The 22843-nt window shown below is 47.1% G+C and overlaps 2 protein-coding genes across 2 annotated transcripts in view; one reads left to right on the top strand and one right to left on the bottom strand.

Annotated features, from left to right (window-relative positions):
* The window catches only part of XRCC6 (X-ray repair cross complementing 6), a 43406-nt gene that overhangs the window by 1735 nt on the left and 18828 nt on the right, over positions 1-22843 (top strand). The gene's annotated exons all lie outside the window — the stretch shown is intronic.
* Positions 2784-22771, bottom strand: DESI1 (desumoylating isopeptidase 1). Its single transcript, XM_033117244.1, has 6 exons — positions 22423-22771; positions 11770-11791; positions 10569-10638; positions 7812-7921; positions 7029-7151; positions 2784-5304 (listed from the first exon to the last, which is right to left on the bottom strand). Exons 1-6 carry the CDS (start codon positions 22508-22510, stop codon positions 5211-5213), a joined length of 507 nt encoding a protein of 168 aa, XP_032973135.1. The 5' UTR covers positions 22511-22771; the 3' UTR covers positions 2784-5210.

The following is a 22843-nucleotide window of genomic DNA, read 5'->3' as shown; positions in this document are numbered from 1 at the left end:
GGGACAGGACTCCAGGCCCCCGGGGCAAACTTGTAGACAAGTCCCAGAACCCCTGCCCCTTTCCAAAGCAGCCAGGCTCCATGGTCAAGGGTTCACGTTCAGGGATGTGCCAGACGCCTAGTGGGTTCTTTGCCTGCTCTCTTAGGCCAGAGCCCCCATGTAAGAGGGAGGAGACATGGGTCTCACTGCCCAACCTGACAGCCTGAGCAGGGACCCTCCTACACCGTCTGGCACTCCAGAACAGGTCAGGTCCTGCCTCCATGCACACATCTGTGGTGAGCAGCCTACTCTTAGTTGGTGGAGCCTTACAGTCCTTTACCATGTCCAGAGAACAAAGCCAGGCAACCACACAGCATGTCTTGCATGTGTGTCTTCAAATACACAAACATCTGTAAGGATGTTCACAAAATGCCAACATCTCTGAGGATGGTGGGATTTCAGGTGACTTCTCCCTCTCATCTTTGCACTTTTATTGGTTGCTTATGTTTTCTAAATATATATTATCTCTGTACTCATATAACCGAAAAATTAATTTCATTTTGGAAAAAACAAATTAGGAAGTCTAAGTACAACACAAATCAAAGCTGGAGCAGCCCAGTAAAAGCTCGTGAAAGCAGGGCAAGTGGCTGACAGTGGCTCTGCAGTCTTGTCGCTCTTGCCTTTGTGTGTTTCACAAGCTATTCCTTTCTGTTCCTTCCCAAACAGTAAGCTCCTGGGGGCAGGGACCAAACCAATTTCCAGGGCTTCCTCCTGGCTCTAAGCATATAACAGACGCACAATTCACCTCACCTCTTGCCTGACAACGTGCACTACTCTCCCTCCCTGGTTTTCTGATGTCCCTTTTGTCCCCTTTGCCCAGTCTGTTCTCAACATGGCATTCAAGCATGTCACGCTTTGACCTACAGGCCCTGCCTCCTCTGGCCCATGGCCCCCTCCAGCCTCAACACCTCCTTTTTTTTAGTGCTCCCTTTTTTCTAGTGTTCCAGCCACACTCCCTTCAGCCCCTCCAATGTTCTTCTGCTGTTCTTCCAATGTTCTTGCTGCTCCGTGTGTCTGGAATGCTCTTCCCTCAGACCTATGCTGTTAGGTCTCAGATTAAACATCACCTTGTCAGGCAAGCCTTCCCCACCTCCTGACACATTCCCCTCACACACTATACTGCCACCTGGTTTTATTTCTTCCCTAGCATTATCGCCCCCTGCTTGCCCTGTTGTCTCCCAGCCCCCCCAGAATAATCCCTGCCTGGGTGGGGCCTTGTCGCTAACAGGGGTCAGTACTGCTTCACCAGGGAAATGTTTATGGGGTTGAATGAACTCACCCCAGACTGACTTGCCATGAGTCGCCAAGTCTAAGGGTAAAATGTGTTTGCTGCTATTTCCCCCAGAAGCAGTCTACAGTACCTTGTCTTATAAACTGTCCTCGGCAGAGGACTAGCCAGGGCCTCCACATGGGCTGGCTCAGGCGTCCTCAGTCAGCAGCTGTTGAGTGGATTCTGGCCTCAGTCTGATATTCATTGAGCACCTCAGGGGTGCCAGGCATTGGGCAAAGTGCTTTACATGGACTCTCTTCAAAACCACCCTATGAGGTAGGTCCCATTCCCCCATTTTCAGGTGAGACAGACTGGCCCACAAGTGACGAAGTTAGGACTTAGGCCCAGCGTGTGTGACCTCAGAGCAGGCACTCCTTAAGGACTCCTGCCTCTGAACAGGTCAGCTCTCGGGAAGCAAATATGTCAGCCAAAGCCACCTGCCCTGTGTCCTCTGCAGTGACAGGACCTTGTTTTATTCTTTTTTTTTTTTTAGATTTTTTTTTTTTTTATTGGGGAAGGGGAATAGGACTTTATTGGGGAATAATGTGTACTTCCAGGACTTTTCTTTTTTTCCAAGTCAAGTTGTTGTCCTTTCAATCTTAGTTGTGGAGGGCGTAGCTCAGCTCCAAGTCCAGTTGCTGTTGCTAGTTGAAGGGGGCACAGCCCACCATCCCTTGCAGAAGTCGAACCGGCAACCTAGTGGTTGAGAGCCCACTGGCCCATGTGGGGATCGAACCGGCAGCCTTCGGAGTTAGGAGCACGGAGCTCTAACCGCCTGAGCCACCGGGCTGGCCCTGACCTCGTTTTATTCTTAAGCTGGCAAGTTGGAAAAACACAGTGCCCCAGTGCTAAGGTCTCGGCGGTGTGGTGGCAAGAACGTGGCCTGGATTTAAGGACTCAGCCACTTGCCACCTGGACAACTTAGTTTCCCCATCTGTAAATGGGACCAGTACGAGCTCCAGGCCAAGCCTACACAGAAGGCACTCACTCCAAGGGGGCCGACTGAACCCGCAGTCAAGCCGGGGGCATTCGGAGAGCTGTCACCCACCCCAATACTTGTTCAATTGAGGTCAGTGTAACAAAGTGGGGAGAAATCCCTGGGGTCACACACCCAGCCTATAGTCAAACTGAAACCAGAATTGAACACTTCTTGGTGAGGTCAGATGTCCCTCGATGGCCAAGATCTCAGAAGTTGGGGCCAGAAGACCAAGGTTTTGAGTCTTACTCCACCACCAGCTGTGAGGTAACCTTAGGCAAGTAGTATTGTCTCTGGGCCCTTTCTCCATCCTTATAAACCAACGGTGAAAGTCATGCATTCTTCCCTGCTAGCATCCCTTCTTACCTGCAAGGCTTACAGCCAACCAAAGGCAGCATATTCCAGACTCAGAAAAATGAAGCTCAGAGGGGGACAGACTGAGAAGCCCAGGGTTTCTTCATGTTGAATGCACACCCAGACCTTCAAGCACTACACAAATGCAGCAGGCAGAAATGAGTTTATTGCATTAGAAAAAACACCAAAGGAAACCAGCAAACACCTCCGTACTAGACACCGTTATTAGTTTGAATTCAAGGGCAAAAAGAAATCTCTAAGGTCCAAGCTTTGTTCCTGGGAGGGGGTGACGGTCTCATCCCTCCTCCTTTCCTGTCCCTTTAAGCCAGGGGACCTCTATGGAGGTGTCCGCGTGCGCTAGTTACACGCACACTCATTTCTACTCTGCTTGCCTGAGCACGCCGTATGCAGCTGCTGGTCAGTGAGCGTGCTCTTGAGGTGTCGGGAGACAAATGTGAGGATGGGGTGGGGGCGAGCTTGGGCGTGGGCTCCCAAAGTTAGTGATGGGGGGACTCGTTGGGGGGGGGCGGGCGGGCTTGCCTTCCTGTGAGGCTCTGAGAAGACTGCTTACAGAGCTGTCTCTCCCCACCAACCCTAGGGCACAGGCATTGGCACAAATGGTTGCTGGGCATGAAGGAGGCTTTCAGTGAACCAGGTAACTCAGTCTCTAGAGGAGGCATTTAGGCTACCTTCTCAGTACAGCTTGGGGTCTGGAGGTGACTGCTGGGAGGAGCGAAACCAGCCGAGCCTGGAGCGGGGGAAGAGAGGAGGAGCTTGTGATGCCCAGGGCGCCCTGGCTGCAGCTCTGAGCAGACAGATCTGGAGCTAGAGCCTGGAGGATAGGGAGGTCTGGGCAAGACAAGCTGGAAAGGAAACCCAGGTGGGAAGCAGAGCGACGGCCTGGGCCAATGTGCTGCCTTCCTGGGAGAAACCCAGCCCGAAACCCAGTCTCCAAGGTTCATTCTGCCAGTCGGTCAACAGTAAATAAGTCCTTGCTAGTTTCTGCTCTAATGTATCATATGATCACGCATGCTGGCAAATCAGTGGGTCTTGAGAAGAATTAAACTGCTCATTGGTTTGGCCTCCAATCTGAAGTTCCAAAATGTCACTTGACTTCACAGCTAGTCATCATGGACATGCCCCTGGCCAGGTCACAGGCAGACACGAAGGCAGAATAATATCATTCCTCTAGCTGAGACCCTGACGATGCCAACTGCTGTGGCTGCCAGCAGAGATAGGAGGAGAGGAGGCCAGAGGTGAGCAGCAGCTTTTGGAGAGAAAAGGCACCGGCTGCAGGCCGAACACCACGAAAGAGAACATAATTCAAGTCTGAGAAGTGGCAAGAGGGGCCCAAGGATACCAGAGCTGGGACTCAGGCACCTGGCAGCTCCGAGTCCCCTCTCCACCCTCACTTCTCCCAAAACTAAGTTAAGGGGAGGCTCATGTGAAGAAAGGGAATCTGCAAGGCTCTCTAGATAAGAAAGTTCCAGATTGTTCCCTGCCTATAAGCTCCTAGCAGCAGCTCATCAGGAAAATGCACACGCATACCCCCACCATGCTTCCTTAAAGTCAGAATGGAAACGGAAACAACATGTGTCTTCAAAACGCATCTAGCATAATGTAAAAATCCCTATCAGAAACAACTCTAAATTTTCTTGCCACCTTGATTCTGCACCCTGGATGTTCTCCTGGAGCAGGGAATCGTTTCCCCCTGGTCCCTAGCCGAATACTGCATATTGGTCTGGGTGGGGCGGGTACAGTGACTGCAAACAGCCTCCAGCGTGACTTGCAGACGTAAGGCTTAGGTCTCTGGTGCTCCAGCCAGATCTCCGTTAACTCTGACAGGTCAGTCTCGCTGAGGAAGAGCAGCCTCTGGGCAGCAAGGCAGTTCTTCAAAATTGACGTCAGAGGATTGGCAATCAGTCTAGGAGGAAGGAGGAATGGCTTTATCCTGTTTCCTCTGGCCTGATACTTGCTGTCACTCTCCCTTGATCCTGAGGCTTCTGGCGGCTCCAGGCCTGGCCCCGTGCCCTTGCTTGGGGTAGAGGAAGGAAGGTGAGAGAGCTTGTGGTTAAGGAGTTCACTTAGGTTGGTCCCACGTGCGCCAACTCCTTTGGTTCCTTTAACACTAGAGTAACTGCTTCTGGGTCATGGATGCTGTAAAATTCACCTGGGTCCCCCAGGTGGCGTCAACTTGGGTAGAGCATGGGTGTTCTCTGGAAAGAGGTTCTAGGTTGGGGCTCCCCCAAACTGTGCTTCCTGCCTTCTGCTGAAACAAACCCCCTCCCTTTCTCCAGTGTGGAGGACGCTAGGAGGCAGCGTCAGAAGTGAACTCACAGACAAGACAGCCTTAATAAATTAGTATAATACTATTAGAAGGGGTGGCATTTGTTCTCTTTCTTAGCAGCATTGTCCTACATGCAGCCTGATGATCTCCTTCCCTGGGAAATTTAAAAAGCCGTCCCCTGGTCGTTAGCTCTGATGTAAAATTATAAAATAGAAATCTGGTAGGGTTTGTTTTGTTTAAAAAGGAAAAGCCCTGGTGAGGCAGGGCGGTCCCATGCAGTCCTGTTAGCTCTGGCCATTGGGTCGGCCCACGGTGTTCCCTCCGGGAGGCTGGATCTGGATGGAGTCCAGGAGGGGCCGCAGGGCCTGTCCGAAGGGCCTGCAGAGAAAACAGACACAGGAGCTGGGGTGGGCTCTGGAGTGCAGATTGCTCAGCCCCACCCACAGGTGCAGGGGAAGGACGACACTGGAACCTCATTTAATTTTCTTAACCTACCTCACACGTGCTTTTCCATACAGGGGATTGCTAAAGAGCCTGTTCTGCATTTTACTCTTGGGGTCCCCTCACTGGGTGCTACCATCTCACTACCTTCACCTCTCAGTCCTGGCTGGCTGGGGCTTGAACAGGCTGGCTACATACAGGGAACTAGAGCTTTCTGTACGTTAGGTACTTGTATCTTTAATTCTCATGGTATACGAAGATAAAAATAAAGTTTAATGAGGAAGCTGAGGCAAATGAAAACGGTAAAGCCTGGTGTGAGTCCTCCAGGAATAGGTCTACTAAGCATACAGGGGATATAGCCAGGATAAACGACAAATGCAGATCGTCAGAGGTGATAATGCCACTTTCTAAAGGGCTCCCCATTTGCTCTCAGAGTAGCTTAGCTGGAAAAAAAGCACGAGTCTTGGAGACTTCCCAAGATTACCGCAACCTTAAAACCAGTTGCCCACAACACATTTCAGTTACTAGGTTGTTTTCTTTTTAAAGGAGGGTGCAGCTCGCAGTGGCCCGTGCAGGGATTGAACCGGCAACCTTGGTGTTATCAGTACCACGCTCTACTCAACTGAGCTAACCGGCCACCCCAGTTACTGGGTTTTTCTTGCTTCAGTGGATATTGCCATTCTTGAAAATTGTCCCCAAGTTCAGAGGGCATGAAGTATTCCAAAGCATAAAGAGATGGAACTGAGAATAGTAACCCCAATTCAGACAAGCCCAGGAACTCCACCCACCAAAAGATAACAGCAAGAACATTCCAGCTACTCAAGTTTGCTCAAGGTCCCATAACCTAGATCCTCCAGTAAGGCTGTGGGGCTTAACACACCCACCATGGAAGGCAGGGCCAGGGCTGGGAGACAGGGCTTTCCACACCAACTTGACACAGCAGCCTTGTTTCCTATGTAAGTTTTTCTCCCCGAGGGTTTCCTACCCAGGTGTGGAAAACAGCTCACCTTGCTGGGCCTGCTAAACCTGTCAGTATCCCTGTTGGACAGGGCCCCAGTTCCGGAGAAACTGAGTCAGACTCAGCAAATGGACACGGTCCTGGAACGGGCAGACGCTGCCTGACCACAGCCAATAGCAAAGGACGAGAGGGGTGTGACAGCTTTGGGTGGGTGTGAGTCCTTTTGGGGGACACCGCCTGTATGATGGCCCACCAGGTACGAGGGCAATAGGAAACTGTCTTTGAGGGCGTCACAGAGCTCACGTTGCAGGGCAAGAAAGACCAAGATGCAAGCCACCCTCCTAATTCTGTCCTACTCTGCTCGTCTGTCTAAAACTGCCTTTTAGGCGGGCACTCGGGGTGGCGTGGCAAGCTTCACGTGCAATGGGAATGGCAGATGCCAGGATTCTGTACACGTGGGTTTCTAGGTTCTGCGGTTGCACTCAGGCTGAGGTAGAGTTGGTCCAACTCCAGGGAGGGTGAAGGTGATACAGGTGACACAGGTGAGCAGAGAAAACATGTGTAAGAAGCTGCCATCACGACAGGACACACGCAGCATGGGAGGATTCTACCGAGATCAGGGGAGGGTAAACGTGGGCCAGAGGGGCGGCACTGGCTGTGAATGGGGATCTCAAAGGCAGTGGCGGAGACACGGGCCACTTACGTGGAGAGAACTTCAGAGGGAAGGTCGGTGATGTAAGAAGGGATTTTCCGCCCGGTCAGGAACTGTGCCACTTCGTTGCTGAAGGTGTTACAGTTGTGTTCAAAGAGGTTGTAGGCCTCACCTCTGTACTTGTGAGAAAGGTTTGGAGAACAGAGATGAGAGTCAGTGAGCAAGCATCTGAAATAACTCCAACCAGGTAACGGAAGGGTGAGCACTGCTGCGTTTCAGGCCTCATTTCCCTCCTCCCTCATGCTCCAAAAGGACTGCTTGATTTGCCTCTCTCCCCTCAGGTTTCTAAGGGAAGGATGACATAAAAAGATGTGGCTCCTCTACAGTTTCAGGAGGATCTTTAGATTCACAGAAGCAGAGCTCGAGGGTTAGACTTTAGCATTTATTGAAATCGACCAAAGCTTCTTTAAGAGAAAGTCTGCTCAAGTTTGTATTTCACCCCAACCCCTCTATAAACCTTCTTTTTGATTTTCGGGACAACATACTTGGTCAGTATGGGTTGGGAGCAGCATTTGCTGAAACAGCAGCCCCTGATTGTATTCAGAAGGAATAAATAGCCCTTCTTTCCTCAAAGTTTCAGCAGAAGGCACGCTGGGATGAAATATTAGCCTCAGAGCGACGCTGAGCTTTTTTTGTGCCATGACACCTTCTCTTCATATTTACTCAGCAAATACTGGACCAGACCTCGTGCTGAGGACCTGGTGGCTGCCCTTTAGGGGCCGGTTATCTCGTGGGGGAGACAGCACACTAACCGCCACCCCTGTCTCCACTCACCGGAACAGAGACTCCCCCAGGGAGGACAGGTACTCCAGAAAGATTTCTTCTGTGACTTCTGTGTTCCCCACATCAACCACAGAGTCTGGGGGCCCAAGCAATGTCCCTCCCTAAAAGAGCCAACCCAAAGAAAGTCATTAAATCACCATCTTCATTGAATTCTTTAATGTGCCTTTCCACAGACGACCACAAATGCTCTGTTCCCACAACTTTTAACTTTCGGAGCACCTAGGGCAGAGGAAGAGTGTTATTTCCTATGTGTATCAGTGTTACGGTGGTTTAGAGCTTCTTGGAGACTTTCCATGGCCACATGCTGGCAACATGGCTGTGCAGTCGGGCTTCTTGTTTCTGGGGTCCCTGGGAAGCTGAGCCACGCAGGTCAGACTCCTGGCTCTGTCCACTCATTCAGTGGATAAAAAGATAGAAACCCAGAATCTGAAGTCTCCCTTTGTCCCCAACACGCCTGGTCACGAGGGCAGAATGACACTTAGAAATGCCTCCCCCTTGACAGGCCAGCTTTTTTTCTTTTTTCAACTTCTAGTATCATTTATTTTTCCTAGAATCTGTAGCAAGACAGTACTCAATACTATTTAAGACTCGTTTTAGGTTCTTTGAACTACTTCAGTATTTGTAAATGTGAGAATTCACATTCTAGTAACTGGAAAACTAAAATTTGACATACCAACAAATTTACTAAATATTGATATAACTGTACAAAATTGTACATGCAACATGTGGACTTTGAATACAGAATTTGACCTTTGTAAACTAGCTTACACGTCAACAAAGTTACTCTTTGCTTCTCTGTCCTATGAGGTGTGGCACCAACAGAGAACAGACCATCTTCCAATGCCTGTATTTGTAAGGTATGCGGCCAGTGTTTCTCGTGACAGACTTGATATAGCCTGTGACACTGGGACAGTGTGAAGGACTGTGAGAAATCTGGCAGGCTGGCAAATCTTTCCACAAATCAGTTCTTTTATGATCTGTGAGGATAATCTAATGACGCTGATAGGGTTCCCCAGGCAAGTGAGTTAATGGCATCTGAAAGGCTTACAGAAAACCCTCTGCCATGGCTTAACAGCCCGCCGCAGCACATGGGGGGAGAAACGGAGGCCCAGGGGGAAACCAGCCACGGGGCAGCAAGAGGATCAGTGGGGAGGACAGCGATGGGAGAGGGCTGGGGAGGAAGGAGAGCGCTCCCGGGCAGAGCTCCCTGCACAGACCATGAATTTATGCACTGGCTAGTGAGCACCAACTGTGTACCTGACATTGTTCTGGGCACTGGGGAAGGCATGGTGAGCAGGATAATCCTGGGAGTCAGAGAATCGTTATCTCAAAGTTGCAAGAGATGAACAGGTCACTGTTCGACCCCCCCTAACATTCACTCACATAACAAACATGTATTGAGAACTTACGACGTGCCGGGCCTCATGCTAGGCACCGGGGGTCTGATGTGGATAAAACAGATGAGATTCTTGCCCTCAGGGAGCTAAAAGTCTAGCGGGGAAGGCAGACAAAAATAATCCCATAAACAAATGTATTATTATGAGCTGCAGGCAAGGTCTTGCTGGAAAAGTACAGGACGCTGGCGGTACAGATGACAGGGGACCTTTCCAGTCTGAGGGTCGGGAAGGCCTGCCTGAGGAAGTAACACGGAGCTCACATCTGAAGGACGGGGGCGCATAACCAGGTGAAGGATCAGGGAGGTGGACTGAAGTCAGAGGACTGGGTTAAATGCCAAAGGTGTGTTCAAGGAGTGAGAAGAGAGAGGGGCGGGGAAGGGCATGACTTGAAACGAGGCCATCCAGAGAGGGAGACTGAGACGAGATCAGATAGGGCCTGGAGGCCACGCTGAGCTTTCTGGGTTTCATGCCAAGACCAATGGGGAGAGTTGTGACGTAAGCAGGGGAATGCCATGACCAGATTTCCATTTTGAAAAGATCATTTTCCCTCCTGTGTGGAGAACTGACTGAGGAAGAAGAGTAGATGCATTGTGTAGTCCAGGCTAGACATGAGGGTGGCCTGGATTACGGTGAAAGCTCTGGAGAAATGGGAAGAGATGAAGAGAGATAGACTGATTTAAGATCCATTCACCAGGGAGAACTGACCAGGCTTAATGAAGGACTTGTTATAGGAAGTAGGAGACCGGTGAGAGGAAGTTATCAAAAATGACTTCCCATGTGTGAGTATCACAATGAATGGCTGATCGGTCTTTGCTTGAGCATGTCCTGTGACAACTCTTAGACCGTTCAAATGGAAATTGTTTGGAAAAGGGCATGGGCTTTAGCGTCAGAGAGACCTGAGTTTTGGTACTGGTGCCACTTACTGGCCATGTCACTTTGGGCAACTCACCTCTGCTCTCAGAGCCCTCACATTCGGCTTCACACTGGCTGAGTTTGGACTACGAGCCAGGCACTGGGCAGGTCATGGGGACAAAAGAGTGAGACAGTCTCAGCTCACAAGGAGCGTACACACAGTTCCCTGTGGACACTCAGGAACAGCTCATTTCACCACAACGTGCTCAGTATAACACAGAGGGACCCGCAAGTGCCATGGCAGCAGAGGAGAGGGCAACTGGCTGGGGAGGTAGGGGCTTTCTGGAGCTGCGTCTTAAGGCGGAACTATGAGGAACTATGCCACAGGCCGACACATGCGGGCTGGAAACCAGAATGCAGAGGAGCCGCAAAGCGCCTGGTCTCTGGGAACCCCCAGAAACCTGAGGCTGCAGCACTGGGGGTGGGGGAGGACACTCACCGGGGGACAGCTGGAGATACCGCCACTGCCAAAGAAGAACTCGTCCTTGTGCACTACTATGGAGGTGTGCCTGCAACGCAGAGGAGACAGAATAAGCCAGGAAGCTTAAAACCAGGTTGAGAAAAAGCAATCACCGCAATGCAGTGAGAATAATTTCTGCCCAAGGATATGACTGTGATCAACAGCCTTATAAAACTAACCAAAGGCAAGGCAAACCTCATAGATGAGGGTTTCTCAACTTGGGCAATACTGACATTTGGGGCTGGATAATTCTTTGTTGTGGGCCGCTGTCCTGCATGATGCAGGATATTTAGCAATATCCTGGCCTCTACCTGCTAGATGCCAGTAGCACCACCTGCCCTCAGTCGGGACGACAAAACGTGTCTCCAGACATTACCAAATGTCTGAGAACTGTCCCCAGTTGAGAACCACTGCTATAGATCATGTGAGCAGAGGGGAGTCCTTAGAGATTCACCCCGATACTGACAAATCAATTACCAATAAAGCTCTGCAGACCAAGGTGTGTTCCCAAGCTCTTTAAACTAACAGGAACAGTTCACCCGGACCACGCCGAGGGAATGGCCAGGTGATGTGAAGCGTGGCCCCAGTTCAGGTGAAGGTGCTCACGTTACTCAGTTCGAGTCAAACAAAGCACAGGGTCATTGTCAGCAGGCTCTAGGAGTCAAGACGGAATACTGACCTATGGTTTCCGCAAATAAATGGAACCGAGAGCTCAGGCACCATCTTGTTGTCTGACATGGATGGGTCCAGTACTGAGAGACCAAAGTAGATATGTTTTAAGACAGACATTTGGGGCCTTGGGTCTTTTGCAGTTAGGAAGTTCAGTCAGGGGTGGGCATGACACCATCCTGCCTTTCTTTAGGACAGTCTTCTCACCTTCGGCACTACTGCCATTGTTGACAGGATAATTCTTTGTTGTGGATGGCTGTCCTGTGCATTGCAGGGTGTTTATAGCAGCACCCCTGGTTTCTACCCGCCCACCCAAAAGGTCTCCAGACACTGTCCAATGTCCCAGGGCAGGGGGAGGGGCGAATCATTCCTCGTTGAGAACCACTGCGTTACGACTTGAAGAGTTCTGAGGGCTCGGCTTCAAGCTGGAAGCCACAGACTGGAACCTACAATGCACAGGTCATGCTTTGTTTCATAAACCAGTCAATGTAAGGAGTGCCACCCGACTTACCAGATGCCTTCCAGTTGTTTCCCTGTGGAGAAAAGAAGAGATTAGCCACTGGGACAAAACGGCCTCCCAACCTGAGCACATTCAGAACCTCACTCACGCCCAGAGTAACCCATCACAAACCTCTCGGGGAACTTTCTAGGGATGCAGTTCTCCTCCAGTAAAGTCCTTAGGTCATGATACAGGTATGTTGGGTTAAGTACGTTGAAAAGTGATCAGAATCCTTCCCCAGAATGCAAGGTAAGAACACTGGTATAGATGTACACCAGTTTAATGTCTGCTTTTCTTTTCCCTTTGGGGTCTTTGCCTTCTTAATTTCTTTGTCTCATGAATAGAGACTAAAGCTAAACAATAGTAAAGCTATTACCTGCTTCTTCATTGAGCACATGTGAGGTAAAATCCTTCAGAAAATAAGAGCAAAACTTTGCAAATGCCACCCATTTAAATAGTCAATGCAAATGTCTACCTCTCCATGCCAGAAATGATGTCAAGTATGGAAATGCAAATATGAACAGATGTCCTGCCTTTAAGGAGCCCGCAGTCAAACGGGAAGAGACATACACAGAACTAAAACACGCAATGACAGGTTCCGTAATGTGGTAAAAGTAAGGTGCTTTCCATAAGACAGGTAAAGAACTACCTACACACGCTGCAATTCAGCCAGTGAACAGGGAGGGGCAGGGATGGGTGTTTCTGCCAGAGGAAACAGCAAGTGCAGATGCACTGTTGTGAATAAGACTAAGGTCTTGCAGGGTGGAGCGAAGGGTGCAGTGATGGTGATCCAGGGACAAGTGGCCAGCAAGGGTGGCAGCAAAGAGGGGTAAGCCTGGACTGAAGGCCGTCCTACACTGCGGGGGTGTTGGAAGTTGTTAGGCAGCCGAGTGCCTTGATCAGATCGATCCATGTTTTTAAAAGATAACTGTATCTTCTAAAAGACAACTATAGGTACAGAAGATGAATTGGACGGAAGAGAGTAGACAGAGCAGACTAGCACGAAGCGGCCTTTGCAGTGGTCCATGGGAGACGCTATCTACAATACTAAGGGTGAGAAGGAAGGGCGGTGAGAGGTGTGAGAACATTACCGACACCACTCATTCTCCTTTGGTTATAATTTCACGTTAACTGTTTACCAATTGCTAAATGTTAGTTTCAATGCTTTGCCTTGTGACTTTTTAAGGGATGAAACTCTAAGCAGTGTGGAAGGAGAGGTGACATGCTTGTGTTTCTCCTTTGTAAGTTACACAATGTCCTATCCTAGGTAAATTATGTAATTTACCTAGAAAATAAATGGAATATATTTATTGCTCCTTTAAGAAAACTTTTTAAATGACATAGAAGCCATGGCCCCCTCAGGATAACCTACTGGAGGGCTCAACACAGTGTCTGCCAGAGGCAGTTAAGAGTACAACACAGGTTCAGCTCCCAGCTCTTCCTCTTACTAGTGGTGCCTCTTGGGCAGTTTACTCGATCTCTCTGAGCCTCAGTTTCTTCAATACAGAGTTGTTGTGACCAGTAATGACAACATATCACAGTGTGTGGTACATACAAGTTTGATAAATGGAGACTACTGTTAGGTACAACAGCCTCCTTGGGAAAAAGGGTAAAAACCTCCAAAAGAGAAATGAAATTTGACTTCAGGATTGGTGGGTAAGGTCTAAGAACAGATTTCACCCGGAAGTTAAATATGAAATGCTGTATCTATTTTGCACGTAAACATTTCATTCTTTGCTGGTAGTGTTGCAAGGCTAAATGAAATAACAAAGGAAAATAAATGGAACAGAGTTTTCCTCCCTCTCTTCCAGTTCCAGGAACCAGTCTGCTTTTCACTTAGAGATTGATCTGCTACACTGGCCCCTAAGATCACGAAGGGACAGAGGGATTTTATCCTGGGGTTTCTGGAGTAACTCTTAGAGACTGGGGGGCAGGTTCTGCCCTCATCCAAACTGAGCTGAAATTCCACAGAGCTAGATCAGAAACAGACTGGATGCCAGAAGGGAGTGGTAACCCATTCAGGACAAGCATCTTCAAATACTGGCTTAATGGGCTACAAGAGAAACTGGGTTGGTTAGATTCTCATCACTTCCAGCTGACTTTAGAAGATCACCCTAAGTCTCCCCTTCCTGTTTACTACGTGTAAAAAGGGGAGATTAATGTTGCATTTTAAGTGGAGCTGATGTGCTGGACTACCATTTACAAAACAGCTTGTTGTCTGAACGAATGGTAGCAATTTGTTGTTTATTTCCTGGAAGACGTGTAATAATGCAGTGAAACTGGACAGATTAGGGATACTGCTTTCTTTTGCCTGTTCCTTCTCACATTCCCTTTGGGGTAACACTACAGTCATGAGAGAGCACAGTGTAGTGCATAAGAACACAGGCTCTAGTGTGGACATGTCAGGTCCGAGTCCTGCCAGCTCCATCAGTGAACTCATGGTTACTGAGTGACTATTTCAGGCACTATTCTTGGCTCTAGGAACACATCAGTCAACAAAGGACACAAAAAAATTCTTCATGGCACTTAGGGAGCGGAGGGAGAGGGCAGTTGATAAATCATAATAATAATAACCATAATAAATCATGTCAGCAATAAGGAGTGATGTGGGAAAAGGAAGAGCAGAGCAAGGGAGGTTGGGAGTTTCAGGGAGGGCCAGGGTGGGCGTCTCTGAGATGGTGACACTTAAGCAAAGATCTGAAGGAGGCAAGGGAAGGAGCCAGGCAGAGACGGGACAGGCCAGGTGGATCTGAGGGACCTCCAGGAGGCCAGGGTGGCTAGAGTGGGTGGGTGAGGAGGAGAAAAGTAGATGAGCAGAGGTAATAGGGCACCACATCACACGGAACCTTCTAGAAGCTGAGAACTTTTCTAAGCTTGCACTGTCCAATATGGTGGCCACTGACCACATGTGGCTATTAAAACTGCAAGTACAAATTCTGTTCCTCAGTTGCACTACCACATTTCAAGTACTCGATAGCCACATGTGGTTACTGATTGGACAGTGCAGATAGAGAACTTTTCCATCGTCACAGAAAGTTCTACGTGACAGCGCTGTTTAAACTTGAGCTTCCTACTCTTTTTTTGTTAAAAAAGCACAATAGTGTCTACCTCATTAACATTTCTAAGATTAAAACAGATGACATGTGAAATATGCCCAGCACAGTGCCTGGCATATAACATATGCCCCCCAAAAGCTAACGCATTTCTTTCAGGCTTTATAATTTGAAAGTTTTAATGGCTGCTCTCATAGTACCTTGGTATGGAAACCACCTGTTTTTTTGTCTTTCTCTCCCATTAGACTACAATTGTGTCAAAGACAAGGGCAGTTTCTTAGGCATCTTTGTAATTCCAGCACCTAGCAAAGTCCCTGGAACAGAGATGTTGAGATGTGCTACTCTGTTCTGTCAGCTCTGTTGACACACAGTGCTGTGGAGGCCTAAATTCTTAACTCCAGTCCTAGCTGCCCTGGTTTGTTATTCAAATGACTTCGCAACCCTGGCATGTTGCACTCCGAGTCTGCTACTGTCCTCTCAGATGCCCATGTTCAGTGACCCAGGAAGACAGCTGGACAGAGGCGTCAGTGCTAACCCTGCCCTACTAAAAGAATGGATTTTTGGAGAGGGGCCTCGGAGACCATCCTGTTAGTCATTTTACACCCGGAAAACAATTCAAAAGCTGAAGGATACAAAGCCTGCTTTATTCTCCTTGGTAGTCTCTGTGTTGACCACATTTGCCTGTATGCTGGACATTACGCTTCCTCCTTATTCAACTGCATCAAGGAACACTTGGGATCTCATCCGTTCGTAGAATGGTGAGAGGGACGATAGAAGAAAGATCCTCCTATGTTCCTTCTTTCATTTATTCATCCATCTGCCAAACACTTGGAGCCAATATTTAAAATGGATCAAGTGGATTTATATCCTTTTTTAAAGTGCTTCATGTTTATCCTAATTCCCACACATCTGTACGTGGTCGAATAGGGTAAATATTTATTAACGTCATTTTACACATAAAGACACATGGTCTGTCCCACATAAAAACAAGAAAAAGCAAGCTATGTGGTGTACTTGTTGGAGCAGTTGGAGCAGCTCAGACAGAAATGTGAGGGTGGCTACTTTGGCAGCTTGCTCTCAAGAGGAAAAGAATGACGGCCATGGCCTCCTCCACAGTGACAGGCACTGGAAAGTAGGACGGGATTGATCTTTCAGTTTTTTTAGACTGTGGTGGGAGTAGGTGCGGAAGAGGTGGTGGTTTGAGATTGACTTAGGGCTCAAGGCCATTTTGGGACAATGAATTAGGCTCAGTGGATATTAGCATACCACAGAAGCAGATTATTGTCCCACTAGCAAGCTGGAGAGCCGATGGGTCAGCCGGCTGCATAGCTCCAAATTTGTTGGCACATCCAGTGCATTGATTTTGAAGCCTATGAAGTATGCACATGAAAACCAACAGAAGACATGGATCTCTGCCCTGTTCTGGTGTTTTTTAATCATGAATAACAAAGACTTTAAAGTGAGGTCTGCATTAGTTAGCATTCCACTGATTGTGAGAGTAAAGAGGAGAAAATACTCCATCTACTCATCAATTAAGACGGATGGAGCTTGTGCACATGGTCATACTTGCTGGTTGTAAGATGTGCTCCAGATTAGCAGCTGGTATACTGCTGGTGCTAAATAAATGTTTAATAAGCAGAAAGTGAATGATGGTGATGGGGCTCCAGGGGCAGGGCCTCTGTGCAGACAGCCACTAATTAGCTTGATGGTATAAATCAAACATAACCTCACAGATTCACTCCCCAGCGATAAGGAGTTTTTAACTGGCAGTGGTTTTTTAATCTGCTGGTTGGTGTGGTCATTTGCCAGATAACCAGCAATGTGAAGAGGTTCATGTTAACTTAAAAAATCACTTATTCCTCTCTGGGATCACTGGATAAATATGGAATCTACGTGGGAAAAGGTAAAAGGAAACGTTAGCGGAACATTAGTGGACGTCTGTGCCAATATTGAAAAAAAAATCCTATTGGCGGGGAGCTTGAGAAAGCTTATCATGAAAAAAAAAAAGATTCCCACGTGGGCCAGTGAGCTGCGCCTTCCACAACTAGACTGAAAACAACGAGCTGCAGCTGAGCTTCCAGAAGGGTGGCCAAGGCTTAGTTGGTTAGAGTGCGAACTCTCAACCACAAGGTTGCCAGTTCAATTCCCGCATGGGGTGGTGGGCTGCACCCCCTGCAACTAAGATTGAAAACGGCGACTGGACTGAGCTGAGCTGCGCCCTCCACAACTAGACTGACGGACAATGACTTGGAGCTGATGGGCCCTGGAGACACTGTTCCCCAACATTCCACAAACAAAAACATTTGACCATAAAAACTGACAGGATTCAAAAATTTAAAAACAAAAAACTACTTAGCACTCTTGTACTAGGATTCCTTAGAGCTCGTATAAGATTCCTTCCTAGCATAAAAATAAATGATTTGTGAGTTCTTTCCCCCAGTACTAAAAGGGCTCCCTCTTGATCACTGCTTGTTTTTATTAGTCAGGCCTTAGAGGTATGCTTTGAAGTACGTGTGCAGCACCCTACCACTCAGCAGCTTGTGTTTACTGAACGTCAAGCACTGTGCTAGACTCTGAGGATACAATTGAGAGTTCTTGTCCCCATTGGCGCTTCCAGTCCACTTGGGGTGAGTGTGGACATAGAAGGGAAAACAAACAATTATAACATAGAATGATGAATGCTATGAAAGGAGAGTACAGGATGTTATCAGCACATAATCGGGACACATGACCAAGATTTGGCAGGTGGGGGTCAGGGAAAGTTTCCTGGAAGAAGTGACATTTTAGTTGAGACCTGAGAAGTTCGCCAGGCCAAGAGATGTGGAGAGACAGTGTCCATGGCAGGGGGCACAGCCTTTGAAAAGCCTAGAGGTAAAAAAGAACTGACTGGGTTCAGACCTGTCAGGGTGTACAGCAGGCCTTCTCCATTGGGGTTCTGCAGGAGAATCAAGCCCTAATGCCCCGAGGTAGCTTTTGAGAGGATGAGAAATAGTCACTCAGATCATTTTCCCTGGGGCTTAATTCTCGTGTGGAACCCAGTTGAGAAGGGCTCACGTCAGTGTGTTCAGTATGTAGAAACAGGTGACAGTAGAGAGAAAAGCAGGAGCAGGATCACAAAGGGCTTTGTAAGCCACATCAGTTTTCATTTTACCATAAAGAAAATGCATGATCACTAAATTAATTCCTTAGATGGATATAACACAGTTCACACAATGAACAATAAAAATCTAAAACAAAGCACAATAGATGGCATTAAAATATTGAAAAAAAACCCCCCTCAGATTCCAATAAATTCTGCTTTATCTTCAAGCTTGAGTTCAAGTCTCAATCATCTCTATAATCAGTATTTACTGAGCACCAGCTCTGACTGGCTACCGGGGACACACAGAGGAATGAGACTGACTTCCTACCCTCAGGAGCTCAAGGTTCTCACTCAAGGCTTTCTGACACATTCAGGCCACAAAGGTCTCTCCCTTCTTTCAAGGTCTAAAATAATTGTCTCACCACTCACTCATTTTGGCATCTAATCACAATTTCTTTTATGCTGGTGCATGTGTATACATACATTTTCAGTGAAATGAATTCCTGAAGGACAGAGTTTACGTCTTTCATTTCATTACTACTTGTACTATAAAGTGAGGAAATGAGCATAGAGTAAAATTTAAAATATTCATTAATTGCATTCAGCCATATGTATATTACACACACTCACAAACCAGGGTTGTCAAAAAAAATGTCTACAAATGGGAACTTTGGTCAATGTTGCTCAAGCAGTAGTTCTCCATAATCAGAAGTGTCTGGACACTGATGGGAACCACTTTGAGCATCTCTAGTAATTGCAGAAGTCAAACGTGATTTGTATTCATCGTTTGTTATCTGTATATATTGAGTATTAACAATTTTAATAGTTTTTTCCTTTCTTAAAATGTGTATACATTTTTTTGGCACTGTGTGTGTGTGTGTGTGTGTGTGTGTGTGTCCCATCCCCATATCCCTAAGTCATTAAACCTGAAAACAATTTTGAGATAGGCTTGTACAGAAAAATAAATGTGGTCTCAGGATATGTGCATGTACAAATAACAAGATCAGAACACAATCAATAAATATACAGTACCTCTTACTATAATTAAAAAAGAACGAACCCAAGCCCTCTGCATTTATCTCCATGTACTTCAGCATAGAAAGAGGTCAAGAAATTTAAAGAGCAGCCAAAATTATGAAGTGAAGGAACTGAAGGACAATTATAATAGCTAATTATCTTAGGCAAATGGTGACTGACACAAAATGGTACAATCAGACTGTCTGCTGGATTAGAACACTCAGGATAGTTTGGGGACCATTTTCATGGTGAGTGAAGGACTATGGCACAGGACTACCTTCATGGGAAACATTCTAGGAGCCTAAAAACTGGTCAGGGTAATACTGTGGCGTCTACATTGTTCTGGGAGAAAGGGGAATTACACTGGGCTAGTTCAGTCACGACTGTAACAGAGTTAGATGGGATCTTATCATAAGGAACTGTCCCAATAAGAGTAAGAGGGTACTGCTGATGAGGTCATATTAATTTAGTTTGGGAAAATGAAAGCTACGGGGAATGATCATAAATCTATGATTACGAATAGCACCTACGCATACATATTGAGTCCAGATTTTTATCTCATCCAAACTTGAAACACTTGGCCAAAGATGCCTTTACAAATATGAACAAGGTTCCTGCCTGCATCAATTATAAGGGAAAACATTCACCCAGTAGAGGTGGTAGAGCAAAATGACTGAGAACATGTGCTCTGGAAGTCAGACTGCCTGTGTTCATAACCCAGTTCTGCCTCAACTGAAAATTGGACATAATAACAGGATCTGTGCCACAAAATTGTGGTGAGAGTTATAACACAGGGAAAGTTCTCAGAAAGAAAGGATCTGGCACATGGTAAGCTCTCAATAAATGCTAGCTATTAATAAGCTCAGACAAGTCAACACAAAAATCAGGAAACAAATCGATTTTTTAAAGTTTCAAATATATTTAGGAGTAAGAAATCAATATATAGCTATTAAGAGAACTGGGACGTACTCAACTTTAAGGTCAGTGATGTCTGCATGGGATGACCCAGTAAGGCAATGCCCATTTTCCATCAGTTTTCAACTCTAGAAAATAATGACTATTAGCTTTGGTAACCCTTTCTTCATTACTTTTGCAAAAGGCATAAAAGCACTGTGGGAGAGAGGAGAGAGAATGAGATTTTGCTACTTCTTCCCATTATTAAATGGAAATAGAAAATACAAAATTAAAACAGTTCTTTAAATTCCTAATTTAAAATTCACTACTCCTGATACCACTTGTTTAAAGTAGGTCTTGTCATTTTGTCTCAGCACCCAGTTTGCTTCCTGCACAGCACAGTACTTACCACCATTTGTAATTATTTTATTTGCTTATCTATTTTTAATGTCTTCCCTGCTATATAGCTCTATGGTGGCACAGACCATCTTTTTGTTCATTATATCATCCTCAGTTAGGTTTAACACATAGACAGCACACAGTAGGCACTCAATAAATTATCTGCTGAATGAATCATAAAGCAATGACCCCTAAGGCCTCCGTCAGCTAAAATCAATAACTATTAGGTAATAGGAAAAAAAAAACAGTGTAAAGGGGGAAGCTTTTATTTTGGGGTCTAGGAAATATCTAAAACCTCACTAAGATCAAACTAACCAAATGGCTCCAGTCTATGATGTTTAGTTAGAACTGGACTGATGTAATCTATTAGTAACTAGCACATTCTCCAAACAGTGACTTTGTAAGTTTTACTTTCAGGTTCGCCTTACTCATTTTAACAATCTAGGTGCAAACTTCTGTCCAACAATGGATTGGCTACATAAGAATTATCTGAGGAGCTTTTCAAAAATACAGACTTTTGGATCAAAACTCCAGATCTTATTTAGTACTTGTGTAATGAGGCTATAGAATCCATATTTAAAACTTTGCTTATTTTGAATAGATAACATATGTATGCAGTACACAATTCAAAAGGTACAAAAAAGTTATAGCAAGGTCTCCCATTCCTGTCTCTGGCTTCAAGTTCCCTTTTCCATAATTTACCACTGTTACCAACTTATGTATTCTTCAAGATAATTATTTGCCTAAGCAAGTATGTACATATTCTTTGCTTTAAAGACACACTTGCACATTTAAAGAACTGTTCTAATTTTGTATTTTCTATTCCCATTTAATAATATATGTTCAAAATGAAGGTATCTGTATTTTTCTTTTTTAAATTTTATTCAATTTATCGGGGTGACATTGGTTAATAAAATTTTATAGGTTTCAAGTGTGCAATTCTGTACCACATCATCTGTATACTGCAAGTCAAATCTCCTTAGGTCACCATATAGTATTTGAACCCCTTTATCGTTTTCAACCTCCCGCCACCTCTCTTTCCCTCTGGTAACTACTATATTGTTGTCAGTGTCTTTGAGTTTTTGTTTGTCTAGCTCTGTATTTTTCAAAAGCACCCTAGGTGGTTCTGATGTGAAGCTGAATACAGGAACCACTCACTGGCCCAGGATTAAAAGATTAAGTTCAACTACTAGGGCACATTAGAAACTCAAGGATATTGAAAAGCCCTCAAAAGTAGCCTTGCTTACTTGACCTCTTGTCTTATGGACATGAACTAAAACATTCTCTAATGTCTCCAATAAGCCAGGAAAAACCAGTTCATTTAAATGGATGTTGCCAAAGCTGTTTAATTTTCAATTCCTGGAATCCTTTCCTGTCCAATATCACCTGAAATCACAAACTTGACAATTTCTATCTTACACAAGACATTTTGGTATTTGGGTTATAATGAGGTTTGATCTACACTGATTTTTCTCTCCTGGAAGTTAAGCAGTTTAATGGAGCATAACGGAAATACTTCCCTTACTAATCCTTACTGACACAACAGTATCTAATCCTCCCCCAGAGTCGCTTCTTACCATCGGGGCAAAAGCAATTAATTAACTTAGAAACTGCTGAGAAGACCGTATTGTCAGGCCGAGCTTAGTGAATTCTCGAGTGCCGGCTCCAGTAGACCTGACTTCATCTCTATCTGGGGCTATGGCTGGGTTCCTGTGCAGCTCTGGCTTTCTTTTCGCACCTACCCCAGAGACTGCAGAAAGAGTTTCCTTTTGACACGGGGGGAAGGCTCTTCGAGGGCCACCGGAGAATCTCTTCTGCAGTGTCCCTTTCACCACGAGGGGCACCACACGGCAGGCATCCTCGCCTCCCCTACACCGCGCGGAGGAAGGAGTGTAGAGGGGTCCCCAAGCGAGGCAGGGAACCCGCCCGGATCCAGCGCCGGCTTACCCCACCACCCCAATAAAGGGGCTCTGCAGGGCTAGGAGAGGGCGTGATTCCTTTCCGTCCCTTCTCCCTTGATTCAGACATGAAGATGGGGAAGTTGGGGTTAGGGGCCCAAAACCACAGACCTCTCCCTTCTTTACTTGGGTTTTTTCTCCATCTCTGGGCCCCACGTCTCCTCCCTGCGCCGCGGTCCAGGCCTCCCCACTTCGGCTGGCCGACCCGGCACCCTCTCGCCCGGCTCCGGCCTTCCTTCCCGCCCTCTCCCAGCCCCCTCACCCAGCATGATGGGGCTGAGCCGCCGGGCCAGGCCCTTGGACAGGTCGTACACGTAGAGCTTCACCGGATAGAGATTCGGCGACTCCATTAGGACCCGTGGCGGCTGCGGCCACGAAGTCCCTCTGGCACCCAGCAGTGGCTTGGACCTTCCCGTACCCGACGAGGGTGGGGAGAGGAGGGAGCGGGGCGGGGAGGAACCGAGCCCGGGCCCGGCCTGAGGGGCGGGGGAGAGGCCGCCCTGCGCTGCTCGCGCCCCCGCGCCCGCCACGGGCAACGACTATAGTGAGGTGACAGAGCCGGCACCAGCAGGGACCTCGCGGAAGAGAGGGCGGAGGCGGGGACGCACTCTCGCGCTTGTACGTACAGTCCTGACGGGCGGCAAGGGGCGGGCTTTTTTCGCTGGAGGGGGCGGAGCTTTTGC

This window comes from Rhinolophus ferrumequinum, chromosome 10 (assembly GCF_004115265.2).
Source record: "Rhinolophus ferrumequinum isolate MPI-CBG mRhiFer1 chromosome 10, mRhiFer1_v1.p, whole genome shotgun sequence".
Classification (NCBI taxonomy): domain Eukaryota; kingdom Metazoa; phylum Chordata; class Mammalia; order Chiroptera; family Rhinolophidae; genus Rhinolophus; species Rhinolophus ferrumequinum.
The sequence above is the reverse complement of the archived record's forward strand: the minus strand, read 5'-3'. Positions and strand labels throughout refer to the sequence as shown.

Coding starts and splice junctions, on each gene's coding strand:
- DESI1 (XM_033117244.1), bottom strand. CDS start 22,510: ATGGAGTCGCCGAATCTCTATCCGGTGAAGCTCTACGTGTACGACCTG. Junction 10,639..11,769: donor AAACAACTGGAAGGCATCTG/GTAAGTCGGGTG, acceptor TCTGCGTTGCAG/GCACACCTCCATAGTAGTGC. Junction 7,152..7,811: donor CTGGGGGAGTCTCTGTTCCG/GTGAGTGGAGAC, acceptor TCACAAGTACAG/AGGTGAGGCCTACAACCTCT.